The 13,586-nt window shown below is 37.6% G+C and overlaps 1 protein-coding gene across 1 annotated transcript in view; it reads right to left on the reverse strand.

The window, feature by feature from the left end:
- Positions 1-13,440, reverse strand: part of LOC139976320 (serine/threonine-protein kinase stk11-like) — a 40,517-nt gene extending 27,077 nt beyond the window's left edge. Inside the window, exon 1 of the mRNA XM_071985005.1 lies at positions 12,764-13,440. Coding sequence (XP_071841106.1) covers positions 12,764-13,161 — 398 coding nt within the window. The 5' untranslated portion in view covers positions 13,162-13,440. The remainder of the gene's footprint in view (positions 1-12,763) is intronic.
- Positions 13,441-13,586: the final 146 nt, after the last annotated feature.

A 13,586-nucleotide genomic window follows, 5' to 3' on the forward strand; every position in this document is an offset into this window, starting at 1 on the left:
TACAGTACATACCAGTTGGCAGGAGCAGAACACTGCATGTTCATCAGCACATTTAATGTAGGTGGTCAATGTGCTTTAAAGTATTGACATTCATAAACCAAGATGATCACCCTTAAGATCATATCAATGTTGTTATACTAAACTGCACAAGACAGGAAACAACTGAAACTGACAGGATTCGTGCTGAATGTTTCCTTATATCATTTATCGTTGGTATGCTGTAGAGCACCTCCCAAGTTACTTGTATCTTCTTTATATTAAGGTACTCTACTACTACAGTACCTGCAAGTGCAACTACAACTATTTAACACATCTCTAAGTGCTGTAACCACAAAGCCAGTTGGCCTTGTGATTCCTTGCCACATATATTTGCTCAAATTCCAAATAACTATCTGACTAATGTAGAGCAAGTGAGTTAAATTTGTCCAAGTATAAAGCGTACCAGAAAAGATCAGACATTTCCAGCTTTATTGTAGCATTCCCTTATGGGCTGGCTTTTGCCATTTCATTTACTGGTAAGGAGTTTAAAGTATAGAAGCTTTATTCCAAAATGTTGCAATATCCAGAAAGAAAAGTCTTCTTGGGTGAAATATAGACACAGAGATGTATGAATAAAAGGACATTTTCTTGCTTGTGAAAAATGCACTAAAATGTTACATACAAATATATAGAAGTTTACACAAACTATTCTAGTCAGAGTGTGCTGTACACCAGACTGTAGATTTGGTTATTTTGTTCTTTCAGTCTACTTGAAATACTTATTTTTAAAAGGTAAAATTAAATCCTTATGCCCTGATATGACCATATACTGTATGCTACACAATACTTCCAAAAATGAAATTCTTGTATTTACTTGAGTGAAATTTATTCCTGATTCAATTTAATAGTATTTCATCATTTCTCAATGCCCAAATGAAAGTAAACATGCTACCTTTCATTGACCGATCTTCAAACTCCATGACATTATTTTGAACCTGGTAAGGAGAAACCTCATTGGAAGATTTGTCTTTACTAGGAAATACATTGTTTTCCTTTCACTGGTACAATGGTCTGCTATAAAGCTCTTCTAACTATTCTGGTTCATGATTGCTTTGGCATACAATAGTGATGCCTCCATTTGTTGCTTTAAGGTGTAGTGAAATGTGTGCTTGTCAGTAAGGTCTGTTTCAATGGAGAAATTTGTAATTGTACAGTTAATGTGTAGTGTGCTAAAATGTGAATTGATCCCATTTAACATTCACATAGGCAGGCAAGTATTAAACAAGTTGAGATGTGAGTGACTTACAGTAAGTTTGTAAACATGTAGACCCTGTTTGGTATGTAGAGAACCCTGTTGAAGTTGGTGTAAGTCAGAGGTCAGCAGAAGTAAGAATGTAAAAACCTTATTAACATGGTAACTCAAAAAGTGAGGGGGGCAGGGGGGTGAGGGTTGTAGACCCCTCTTGGTGAGTTCAAGAACCCCTCTTGGTGAGTCCAAGAATCCCTTTAGCACTGGCTGCGCTTGAATATCATTTGAGGTCACAAGAGGTCAAAGTCAACATTGTATGCTCTGTAACTCCAAAATTAGAGGTTGGGTAACCATTGATACTTTGTATGTGTATACTGAAAACTCTAACCACAACCCAGAAAGCTCCTCTTAGTTAAAGGGGCTCAACTTTTGTAAATACATATTATGTATGTAAATCCCTCTTGGTCAACAAATTAAGTTACCACAATTGAAATTAGTTGAGGTCAAAGGTCATTTGAGGTTTAATTCTGTAAAATTGAAGTGACAAATGTACATTTTGGATGTCATGAATGAATTTGGTACTTGATAGGTACAGTAGGTCTGCATTAGTGATGAACTTTGCTATGTATAGCTAATCAATTGTAGTCTATAACTGTCAATGATTAAAATACTTGTTTGCAGTTTTCTTGTTGAATCTTCTCACAAAAACTAATGTGCTTTCTGGTCTTAAAAACCTTGTTGGCAGTTTTCTTTTTGAATCTTCTCACAAACACTAATGTGCTTTCTGGAAATTCTGGTCTTACCAACTTGCCAGGTTTTGATTCCGTGCTGAAAGTGAAAGGAATCATTGCAGTCATGATCATCTATAGGCGTACGAGGCGGGGGGGGGGGGGGGCAGACTGCCCCCCCAAATTTCCAGAGGACAAGAAATTCGGGCAAAAGTCCTGAAAAATTTGGGCAGCCTAAGAGGAGAAATATATATATGTATATATATATATATATATATATATATATATATAATCTATATCTATATAAATATGCAGTAGCTTACACGAATCTTTTTCAAATTTTTGCCCGACAATTCTTGATTTTCTTTATTTAGCATCATGATGCCCGAAATTTTCCGTGTAACACCACGTAAGCGCAACTCATCTGGGCTACCAAGCTTTTCGCATGATCAATTTTTTTTTCTAACTTGTCAACTGTATACCTGGACATCCCCGACATGAGTGTATATAAGAAACATTTTCTTTTTCATGGACGGTGGGGGGGGGGAGAGTGCCTACAAGTCTAGAAGTACAAGTTTATCATATTCTGTGTTATATTTTATACTTTTTTTGTTAATTGCAGTCTCACCCGACACAGCGACATTATCCCGTGTTGTTGAACAATATATGTTTTTCTGGAGATAGCTGAGTACTGTATTAAAATAAAAAATACGGTACCTAAATAGGAGCTTAAAAAATATACTGTCCTATATTTCCCCTTCAAAGTGATGTTACCATTTTTTCTTCTTCTAATTTACCAAAGCTTTGGGGAAGTGTAAATTTCTAAAACGTGAGATTATAAAATAAAGAATGTTTAGATGCAACTTGCAAGGCCTCGGAAGTGCCGTTTCCGGCAATCTGAGAGGCACTTTTTGCTCAAAATTTTCTTGTACGCTACGCGCCAACCGATGGTGGCGCTCCGCTTAGATAGTGTCACAGGAAATTTCGGGCACAAAAATTTCTGCCCCCCCAAACTGAAATGGTCCCGTACGCCTATGGTCATGATGCTGTGTGTATGAGTATAACCCTCTTATTTTCATCCTCTGAGCATCAAGGGATCATCAGGTTATCTCAAATAGTGTAAAAATGGGTTCAAGGGATCAACAGGTTATCTCAAATTTGCGATTTTCTCTATGATATATATTAGATGACTTTTGCTTTGGCAGTAAGTTGTGAAAATATTTCAGTGTATAAACAATGTCATGTAGAGCTCTCATTCATTAATAACAAACTTGTGTTACAGGGATGGTTGCAAGGTGCAGGGCTGATCTCCTAGCTCAAAATTGTTAGAAGAAAATGTCCTTTTATTCATACATCTCTGTGTCTATATTTCACCCAGGGAGACTTTTCTTTCTGGATATTTGCAACATTTTGGAATAAACATGATGAACATGCAGTGTTCTGCTCTTGCCAACTGGTATGTACTGTATCTCAATTTTTAAGTTAACCACTTCTTGTTTGACTGAATACACTCCCTTGAAAATTGGCTCCTAAGCCCTCACCACACACAGTACACAGTAAGCCGCCATTTATTACGTAATACGCTTGAAATTCCATATTGATGACGTCAGGGAGGAACAACTCAATCGAGCAGTAGCCCTTTCTCTGTACAAACGCTGTACTAATGAACAATCAGTAGACAACAATTTCATTACAATTTCTCAACCAAAACGATAGAAATCAAAGAAGGTTCAATGGCAGGGCAGCAGCCTTATGATTTTGATCTGATATCAACAGCAGAGGAATTACAGGCATTGAAAACGAGTTAACAGGGAAGAAGAGGATCGTGTGGCAACTGTGCGATAATGCCTATACAGAGGTGGAGTGTGTTTGTTGCCACGAAGTGGATAATTTTGCAAAGCTTCTTTCATCCCCAGAATGCTGTTTAACAGTCAATACAGACTTTGAAACCGTTTGCCAAAATAAAGCGACACTAAAGTGTACCTTAGTATGTATGTATTTTAGATCCTCCTGCATGCAGGAACTCGCACATAAGCCTTAATTGGCTTATCAAAGCTGCAAGTCATGGTTATATGTTAGATTCATAATATTCATATTTTATCGTCCATGATTATGAATTGTCAACAACTCTGTAACTGGACTACATACATTAATCTTGGAGTGACTAGAACTCGAGACCTTATGATTGAAAGGCACTGGCGTTAACCACTGAGCTAACTCTCCCTAGTGATGAGGAACAACATCTCTGGCTACACAAGCAACATTCCATTTGAATTGGATATGAAGTTTAGCCTAAGTCTGGCAAGGCAAGCTGTTTGCTTAACGTGACAGTCAGCCTACATTGTTACTATTACTTTAGCTTACCCTAGGCCTAGCTTAAGTGTGCTTGTTCAGCGCAGCCTAGCCCTCTTTTTAACTAAAATTTTAAGAAAAGAGAACTCTTGATTTTTTCGTAATTATGACCTTCAGGTGCCTCGTTAATATTTTAAACTGCATTGGGCTTATAGGAAATTGCAAGGCCTTCTAAAGTTCTAGCCTAGCAACAACAGCTGAATATATTTTCCACAGGGAGTCTACCACACAGAAATTGACTTTGTTATGAGAGTTATTCCTCTCTGATGTCATCAATTTGGCATTTCAAGCGTATTACAGAATCAATGGTGGCCTACTGTGTACTGTGGTGAGGGCTTAGCATCCAATTTTCAAAGCGAGCGTATTCAGTCAAACAGGAAGCCGTTCACTAAAAAATTAAATATCAGAGAGTTTTGAGGTTACTGAAAAATATAAATTGTTTTTGATACCTGCCTTCATAATTCCTTGAAGCAGCTAGAGTCCAACTCCACTTAGGTCACTGCCTCCAGTCACTACAACCCTGCATTTGACATGTGGTTATTAATACTACTGTAGTTTGAACCAGAAAACTAACAGGCTAAGAATATCCTTGCCAATTTTTTTATTAGACCATGTGTTTCATGTAACATTGCACACAATTTCAACCTTTTTACTTTGAATGACCCTTCCATCTCCACAGATAACAATAGAGTTCTGATCTACTGTACACATGAAGCATCAAGTTCATTAAAACATTATTTATCTCATCTCCTTACATGTAATGCATAGGGAGATGAGATATTTTACTTGGTGGGTAGGTGCCTGACCAAGTAAACTTGCGTCTGTGATTGATGATGTCATGGGTCAAAGGTCATGGGTCAAAAGTCAAGAAACCTAAAAATTGGATTTAGCCATTTTCTGCCTGTCAACAGGTAGGGAAAAGGCAGTAAACCTAAGGATATGAAGAGAATAATGAGATGAAATTTCAAATTGGACAGATTAGGTTTACAGGGTCAGGTTCAGGGCTACAGGTCAATTAAGATCAATGGTCAAATTGGCCTAAACTGTGCGAAAAAGTGTTGTGAACTCCTACACCGTAAGTTTGATCAAGTTCAGGCTTGGTGGGTTGGTGCCTGACCATGTATGTTGTGGATCTTCACATCAAATATGATGTTTAATCAAGTTTCAACTTTGGAACTATCATGAATTATCAAGCTTGCAAACTTTGATTTCTGTTGCCTGCGAGTAATGTCTGCATTTCACAGAAAAGAACAAAGTTCTTGTACTCACTAAATTGGATCTAAATACTAATTAAGTAACAAGTCAAATCAAGTCAATTGAAATTTACTTTTTGTGTTAAAGAGCTTAAAATTCATTCAAGGTGCACATCTTGAGTTATCAAATTCCATATTGATCTCAAGTGACCTTTGACCTCTGACGAGTTTGATAGGGTTTGTGCACTCACTAAGGTAGATCTACTGTACATACCAAGTATGAAGTTCAACAAAGACACATGGTATTGTGATTATTGTGTTCACAAGGTTCTCGGACTTTGACTTAATATGGCCTTTGGCCTCCACAGTAGGATTCTTGACAGCTTATCAAGGAGTTCATAACATAATTCAGTGTCACAATGTTAGCTTACAAGTGCAACATTCATTCACACAATAAACTCAATGTGTAGGAAAGAACAGAAGGAGCCAAGTGCTTGTTTTAAATTTGAGATAGATAGCCAAACTACCCCTCAATAAGTCTTCCGGCTATGCTTGAGATATTGGCACTAGAAGTTCTTGACTTAGTACTGTTCATAGAACTCAAATTCTCCAAAGTACCTTGCGAAGGTGCAACCAGCAAAATTGACTAACCAAATTGACTTGCAGCAAAAGTTGAACTTCATATAATGCAGGGCTGAAATCTAACGGTCGTCCGAAAGTCTGTGATGATGTGTTTGACAACCACTTCCTCTCTTTGAACTTGTCCAATAGACAAGTAGATTTTTCCTAAATTGAATAGTTCACTAACTGAACCCAAAAATTACATCATGAAATATATATTCCCCAGAAATAGTCATAGAAAAGACAATGGTATTGCCATTCATTCATCATTGATACACAAAAATAAAAAATAAGCATCAGCATCGATCAGCATCGGGCCGATTCTTGCATAATCGGAACATAATCGGAATCAGAAACCAGAAAGCCAGTGGGCTTATTGTGATTCCTTGCCAATTGAGATTATAATCCCAAGCTTTCGTCATTGTTGATTAAATCGATCAGCAAGGTTCCTTCACTGACTGTGGACCTACCTACTAAATATGTTAACTTACCAAGTTTAAAGTTATATTTAGCAAATATCAACTCAAGCCCTGCCCCCTAATAAATATGCATAATATCACATTGAATATACATTATCATGTACCCGCTATCTACCAACACCTTCACACAACGTATGATTCAATTCTGAAAATGTTTACATTTGACCCTGTGACCTCATTAATATTCTTGAGATGAGAACCAAAATCAATAGGGCTCTTCTACTCACTATGGCGCATCTATGTACCAAGTATGATTTCAATCCAACTTGTCGTTTTTCAGTTACCGTTGTTTACAAGCTATTTTAGTGAAAATCAAATTAAGCCCCGCCCCCTAATAAATATGCATAATATCAACTTGAACATTCTTCACCATGTACCCGCTATCTGCTCTACCAACATATTAATAGGCTTGACCCCATGACCTGATTTTTTTTCATGAGATGGGCACCAAAATCACGAGGGTTCTTCTACTCAGTAAGGAGCATCTACTGTATGACTTCAATCCAACTTGCCATTGTTGAGTTATCGTTTTTACAAGCCAAGGACGTCACACACACACACACACCCACACACACGCAATCACCATCCCATGGACTCCTTGAGCCTTCGGCTAGGAATCAAAAAGCAATACAAAGAGAAACAGGTTCATAAAGTTCAGGCAACATGGCTCGTAAATCCATCAATCTGTTTTTCCTCATTCATTTCTTTTTCTTTCATTCGGACAACGGACATATTATTTGGGACATCCAAACTTGTGAAGCACGTTGTCCTAAGGACAACCTGAAAATTTTCTTTAAAATCAGGCCTGATATGACACTTGATATTTTTTATTTCGATTAAGCACACACCAAACAGCAGTTTTCAAACTATCCAATTTGCCATGTAGAGGTTTTGGCTTTGGTGACTAGAAAATGCACTACACACAACATACAGTGTTGTGTTCATCCCTACTGTTCATCACTACACAATACTACTGTGACTCAATGCAAATATATCGGAGTATAGCATTAGTTTGGCAAAAAGCAATACTGTACTTTGGCCAACTTGTAGCCAAGTCTAACTTATGGGGTGTTACATTTTCTCTTTGCACATGTTCCTATCAATTTTCTTCCATTTGAAAACCTTTCAATGAAAACATCATTCAAAATGATTTTCAAGAAAATCACTTCACCAAATAATGAGGGACACTAACTGCAGCTGGTTTAGCTTCATTGTGACATGTACACTAACAATGGTTCAAAAGTATTCACTTTGTTGACACAAAAAAATTGAAGAAAACAGAATCTGAGGTGTTTGACATGCTTCGACATTGTTTACTTTCAATTGGGAATTTGGGAGAGGAATAGAGACAAAATTTCGCATTGCACACAAATATCACTTCCCAATGTGCATTTTGTAACGACATGTATGTAAACCTAGTTGGAAAGTATCGATGTTGAAACTAAAACATAGTACTTATTATTATGGTGAGTGCATTTGGGCATAGAATTTCATGAAACTTGCCAAATGGCATGTACCTATAGTTTTAACAAAACAAATTGAGGCTTGGCACACAGTACTAGTCGTACTGTACAGTGCACAATGAGGTCAACTTTAAAATTTGCAACACCAGCATTCATTTTATAATCATTATTTCATTAATTTGGAAAAGTTGCACAATATCACCTGAATTATTTTAATTATTTAGACTGTTTCCAAAGAAAATTCCAATTGCAGTAACTGATAGCTACAGTACTGTACTACTCAAGCTAATGTAGTCAAAAAAGTTTCTACTGTACAAGTCATTCTCAAATATACTAGAAAAAAAGTTCAGTGATTACAAGTTTCAGTGTTACAAGTTATGTACAATCTTTCAAATCTAAGAGAAGAAAACAATCTGATGGCATTTCAGTAACTGGAATGGTTTCACAAAAAATGTGCAGACCACAACAATACTAAATATATTTGATGTTTCTGTACTGCTACATGTACCTCGATGATCAATGACATTGGTTCTATCAGTTCAGGCCTAAATGGGCTTTTTACTCAATTGTTCACTAAATTTGAGTTACCCAACCAAACAATGCTCCTTTAGCTACATTGTTACGTTGGAATATTACGAGAGGTCTCGATAACTAATTTTTAACGAGACACAAGCCTGGGTTCGTTTCCGTAAGGAACACAGACAAATTGACGAGTCTAGAGATTTTAAATGAGAACGTAAACTATATTGAACAATGGAGTCTGAACCAACAACAACAAGTGGTAATTACAAATATACAGAAAATTACTCACAAACTTAACAAGATAGGATACACTTTAAAACACGCTGGTCTCTTCCAACGGCGATATCCCTCAGCGGCCACGACCTCGATGACGACGATTCTCGGTCCGTTGTACCGCGAAATTCACTGGTCCTCGACGAAGTTTCTCGCGATCCCAGAAACAGCAGTCACCTTCTTTCCAGTGATGCTCCAAAATAGAAGACGGACTTCCAGCCACAATCGAGTGAAGCACATGTCAAACTTCTCGCCGACTAAATATTACCAGAGTCAGTCCAAAATCAGCTTTATAGCCACCAACTCCTGGCGTAACGAACTTCCTCAACGGAGACAGAAATTCTTTACCTTCTCCGAAATAAAGACTGAAAAACTGTACTTTCACAGCAAAGTGCTCTTCAAACTTCTGAATGGAAGTGTAGAATCAATCTTGTTATCGATATCTCAATCCTTCAGAAACTACTGGCAGTTGAGCACTGACGATATATAGTAGAATGGTATAATAAGTGTCGTCGCTTGTATTCGTTCAGAAACTGAGAAACTCTCCGATCTGGGCGGGTTTATATACGATTCGCCATGTCAAGAATCATCTAGATCTCTCTCGATACACCTGAGTAACAACGCGACCCTGTTTCTCTATTCTTGGAAGTCCTTTGCATCGCTCGCGAATATTCCAGAGAATCCACGAAGATGTGTACAGCTTACACGCGATCTCACGTAAACCGACGTTAACCCGAGACCAGCGCGTCATCATGAGGAATATACTAGAACAATCGTGTATTATAACATTGTGACACGGTAACCCGACCTAATTTCTCAAATACTGATTTATCACGTAGGCAATTTTAAATACTTTCTATCATACAACATTAGGTTCCTCAATAGCAGTAACTAGCGTTAGGCTACAATGGGCCCTCGTAACAACATGCAAACAACAAAATATGTAATGCATTGTTTCATTTGTGAGTGTTCCACAAGATTAGTGTTAAACAATTATATGATAATCCGTTTTACCGATTACCGATTAGTTCCTGCGACAATCAGGCTGATGCCGATTACCGATTATTCCATAATTTTTGTGGAACTGGCCAACTGTATAATTTATTGTTATGCATGATTACCAACTTCTAGTCCAATACAATCAAAGAAGTAAATGAATGACTTAATATTGTACAGTAAACATTAGTAGCGTTAATAAATAACACTGTAATACATACATGGGCCACTGTACATTTATAACGAGGAGTCGCAATATTGCAATCACGCCAAAACACGGTTAATGACAGTGCTATACAGACTACAGAAGGGGGAAAATAGTAGCCATTGGCTACGAAATGCACAAAGAAGAAGTTAGGGACAGCTTTTTACAACTGGTATCATAACCATTATCAGTGTTGCAACTCCAACGTAAATAAAGTGAAGTATATTGCACGGAAATAAAATATTGGTTATTTCATTAGCTGATATCGAAAAATATAATCTGATATGAAACGTCAGGCCAACTTACCTTTACACATATTCTTACACAGGTTCATTAGTGGATAAGCAGTGGGCTAACAGTTTTATTTTATAATGAAAAATAAAACAATCCCGAACATTTTGCCTCAAGTTTTCAATAATTACCATCTGCGAGGGAAAATTTCCGATCAAAGGTCGCTTCAAACGAATAATACACAGTAAGTCAATGGCGATTATCCATTAAATTAACTACATGTGGGGGAAATCACACTCAAGCCCCATTGATTTTGTAGTGCGTGTCGCTGGAAATCAGACTTGCTTGAGTCGGTTGCGGGAAAAAGTTAGTTAATGCAAAGGGGTTATTTTAGCACGTATGGTACATTCGATCAGGGGGAAAAAGGTTGCTTCAGGTTTTTTCACAAAAATATGCGTAAGAATGTTTGCCTAATCACAAAATAATGTAATGCAGTAGAACTACTGAGGACTGTCACCAAACATTTTTAGGAGTATTTGGCGCCTTGATTTCATCATTTTATTTGTAAAATCTTGGGCGCATTTTCAAACTGAACAGAAGCTCAACCTCTAGCCAGAATAGCCTAATGTATGTAGAACTCACAATGAACAAAGCCTAATGTTATTGTTTTCACTTTCCAGTTTTCACCTACGGTGAAACGGCCAAAGTGGTTCAATAGTACATTGATTTGGTTTATATTAAGTCGAGACAATTAATCTTTCTTATCAATCGTTAAACATGATAACAGGAGGTTTTGTTGGATGCAATAAGCGAAGTGAAAAACAAATAATTACGTCTTCCCCCTAAGCTTATCGCGGGTATACTGTATGATACTAACTGCCAAAACTGGCTAGTATGTCGAACAGCATTAGTACAAACTCGCGTGAGGGACTTGGGATACCATTACACGAAGATTAGCGCACCTTCCCACTTGCTAGGAATAGCATTGAATCGAATGATCTACATTCTTCTCCTGTTGTGGTTGCGGCATATAAAAAGCGCAGAACAATACAATACTTTATGTGGAACGTAATTATCAGTTCCAATAATCAGTAGCGCAATGGATTGTGCCGATGCCGATTACAGTATTTACTGATTGTCTGATAAACGTCCCGTACCGATTATCTAACCGATTATCGGTCGAACACGACACAAGATCAATATCTTTACCTCTATTTTAGCACATTGTATAAAACAGTAGATACTAATGGGAACAAGAAAATTGTAATATCACAAGTTCCAACATTTTAGTTAACATAGGCCTAATCAGTTGAGCATAGACCTATCACAGTATCAACTGAGTTAATCTCTATTCTTGCTTGTCCGGAAGTCCTATCTTCCTATCCTACATCTCTTAAGTTTGCTGAAATATTTCTATTTCTACGGAAAAGGCTTCATAAATACATGCGATACAAAGTACACAGAACTACTGTAATGTGGGTCCCTGTGGAATTGGTGATGCTAATAGAGCCTAGTACTAGCCTAGTACAGCAGATGTACAGTACAAGTGTTTGTGTTATAGCCCTCACCTAGACATAGTCTCAGTTAGACCTGATATGTAGGCTTCAGTAACCTAGGCCTAGGTTAAGCTTCAACTTGATTCTGATGTTTATCATTCATCTCAAAGAGTTGCATACAGGGATATTATTGTTAATGGCAGCTGGTCACCAAAACACCGGTTCAATAATAATGACAAGTTCTAACATATTATTAACCAGATCGTTGGTTGAATAAGTGATTCATTGATGATTATTTACCTGATCATCAGTTCAATATGCAGATTCATTGATGCTTATTGGCATGATCAACAGTTTAGTAAGGGGTGCTTAGCTACCCAATTGTATGTTTAATATGCGTGATGTTTGACACTTATTTAGCAGACCGTCTGGAGATTTCCACAGGGTGGGGTATGCCTGCACCCTTCTTCTTTTCACCCCTTCCCGAACATTTATTCATTAAAAAATTAATATGTAATTATTAGTCCAACCTTAGTTGCATGAAACCTAAATTTAAAACTAATTTCTAGCCTAAATATGCTTTGGAATGCACCATTTAGCATCTATTTTTTTATTAGGGGGACCCTATAATCACCTAGGCTAGGCCTTCACTGGAGTCGGCTTCAAGAACCTCAGGGCAGTGCCATCCCCCTCAAAGGGCATACAAGCATATTTGACAAAACATATTGAAATTTCTTTGGGTACGCAGCATGGTCTTTTATACACTTACAGTAAGATAGTATAATGCATTTGAACACTTTTTGGCTGTTAAGACAGAATCATGAACACAAATTCCTTCCGCCCACTCCCAGTCTATCATGCTTGATAAGTCTCTCACTCACACTGACACAGTCACAGACTGTGATCAGGTGAATAAGCAAGCGGGCCAGGCTTACTCACCCAACGATCTGGTAATAAACCACAATCATTTTCTTACCTTTGCACATTTTGCTCTCCGTTTGGGATGCGTCTTAGCCTTTTTTTCTTCAATATTTTAACAGCTCTACGACAGAGTGTTTCTGAGTCTAGAACCTCTTTTACCTTGCCGTAGGATCCTTCACCTAAACACTCTCCCATCAAATACTTTCCTACTAATTTAGCTTTTCGAGTTCTTGGTGAGTAGATGATATCTTCAGAATTGACCCGATGAATAAACAGACTATCTCCATCATCTTCGTAAAAGAAATCGTACTGATGACGAAATTCATCTGGGTCCAAGAAGAGAGGACAGGTTGGAATAGGGTCGCCAGAAATGACAGTCAGTGGCCTACCACTAGTACCACACTGTTCCGGGATAATTTTCTGCACTTTCTCCAACATGTCTACGTCGACCATCGTATGCCTGGTCACCACTCAAAAAACCTTGAATTTGTATATAAGTCTTTGTAAAAAGGATATATTTCTCTGATGTAAAAGCTACATTTTGCTTCCGGTCGGCTGTTAGCTAACGTTTGTAATGAAAAGTTCTAAACCCTGACAGTTGGCTAGTATTGGTAAACCCTTGTTTACACAACATGATACACTGCTTGTAAGTTGTAATGACAGTATGCAACGTTCAGTACGAGAGATTTTGCACGTCAAGGCTGGCACACAAAATTTCCGACTAGTCCTAGCCCGAAACAAGGTCACGTGGTATTGATCATAGAATTTCAGAAGGTCAGAATACAGGCTCGTACATTATTATGAATGAACGTACTCATTATAATACCTACAAATATATTTGACTCCTTTTTGTACATATTGCGTTATTATTTAATACT

Source organism: Apostichopus japonicus, chromosome 2, assembly GCF_037975245.1.
Source record: "Apostichopus japonicus isolate 1M-3 chromosome 2, ASM3797524v1, whole genome shotgun sequence".
Taxonomy (NCBI): Eukaryota; Metazoa; Echinodermata; class Holothuroidea; order Aspidochirotida; family Stichopodidae; genus Apostichopus; species Apostichopus japonicus.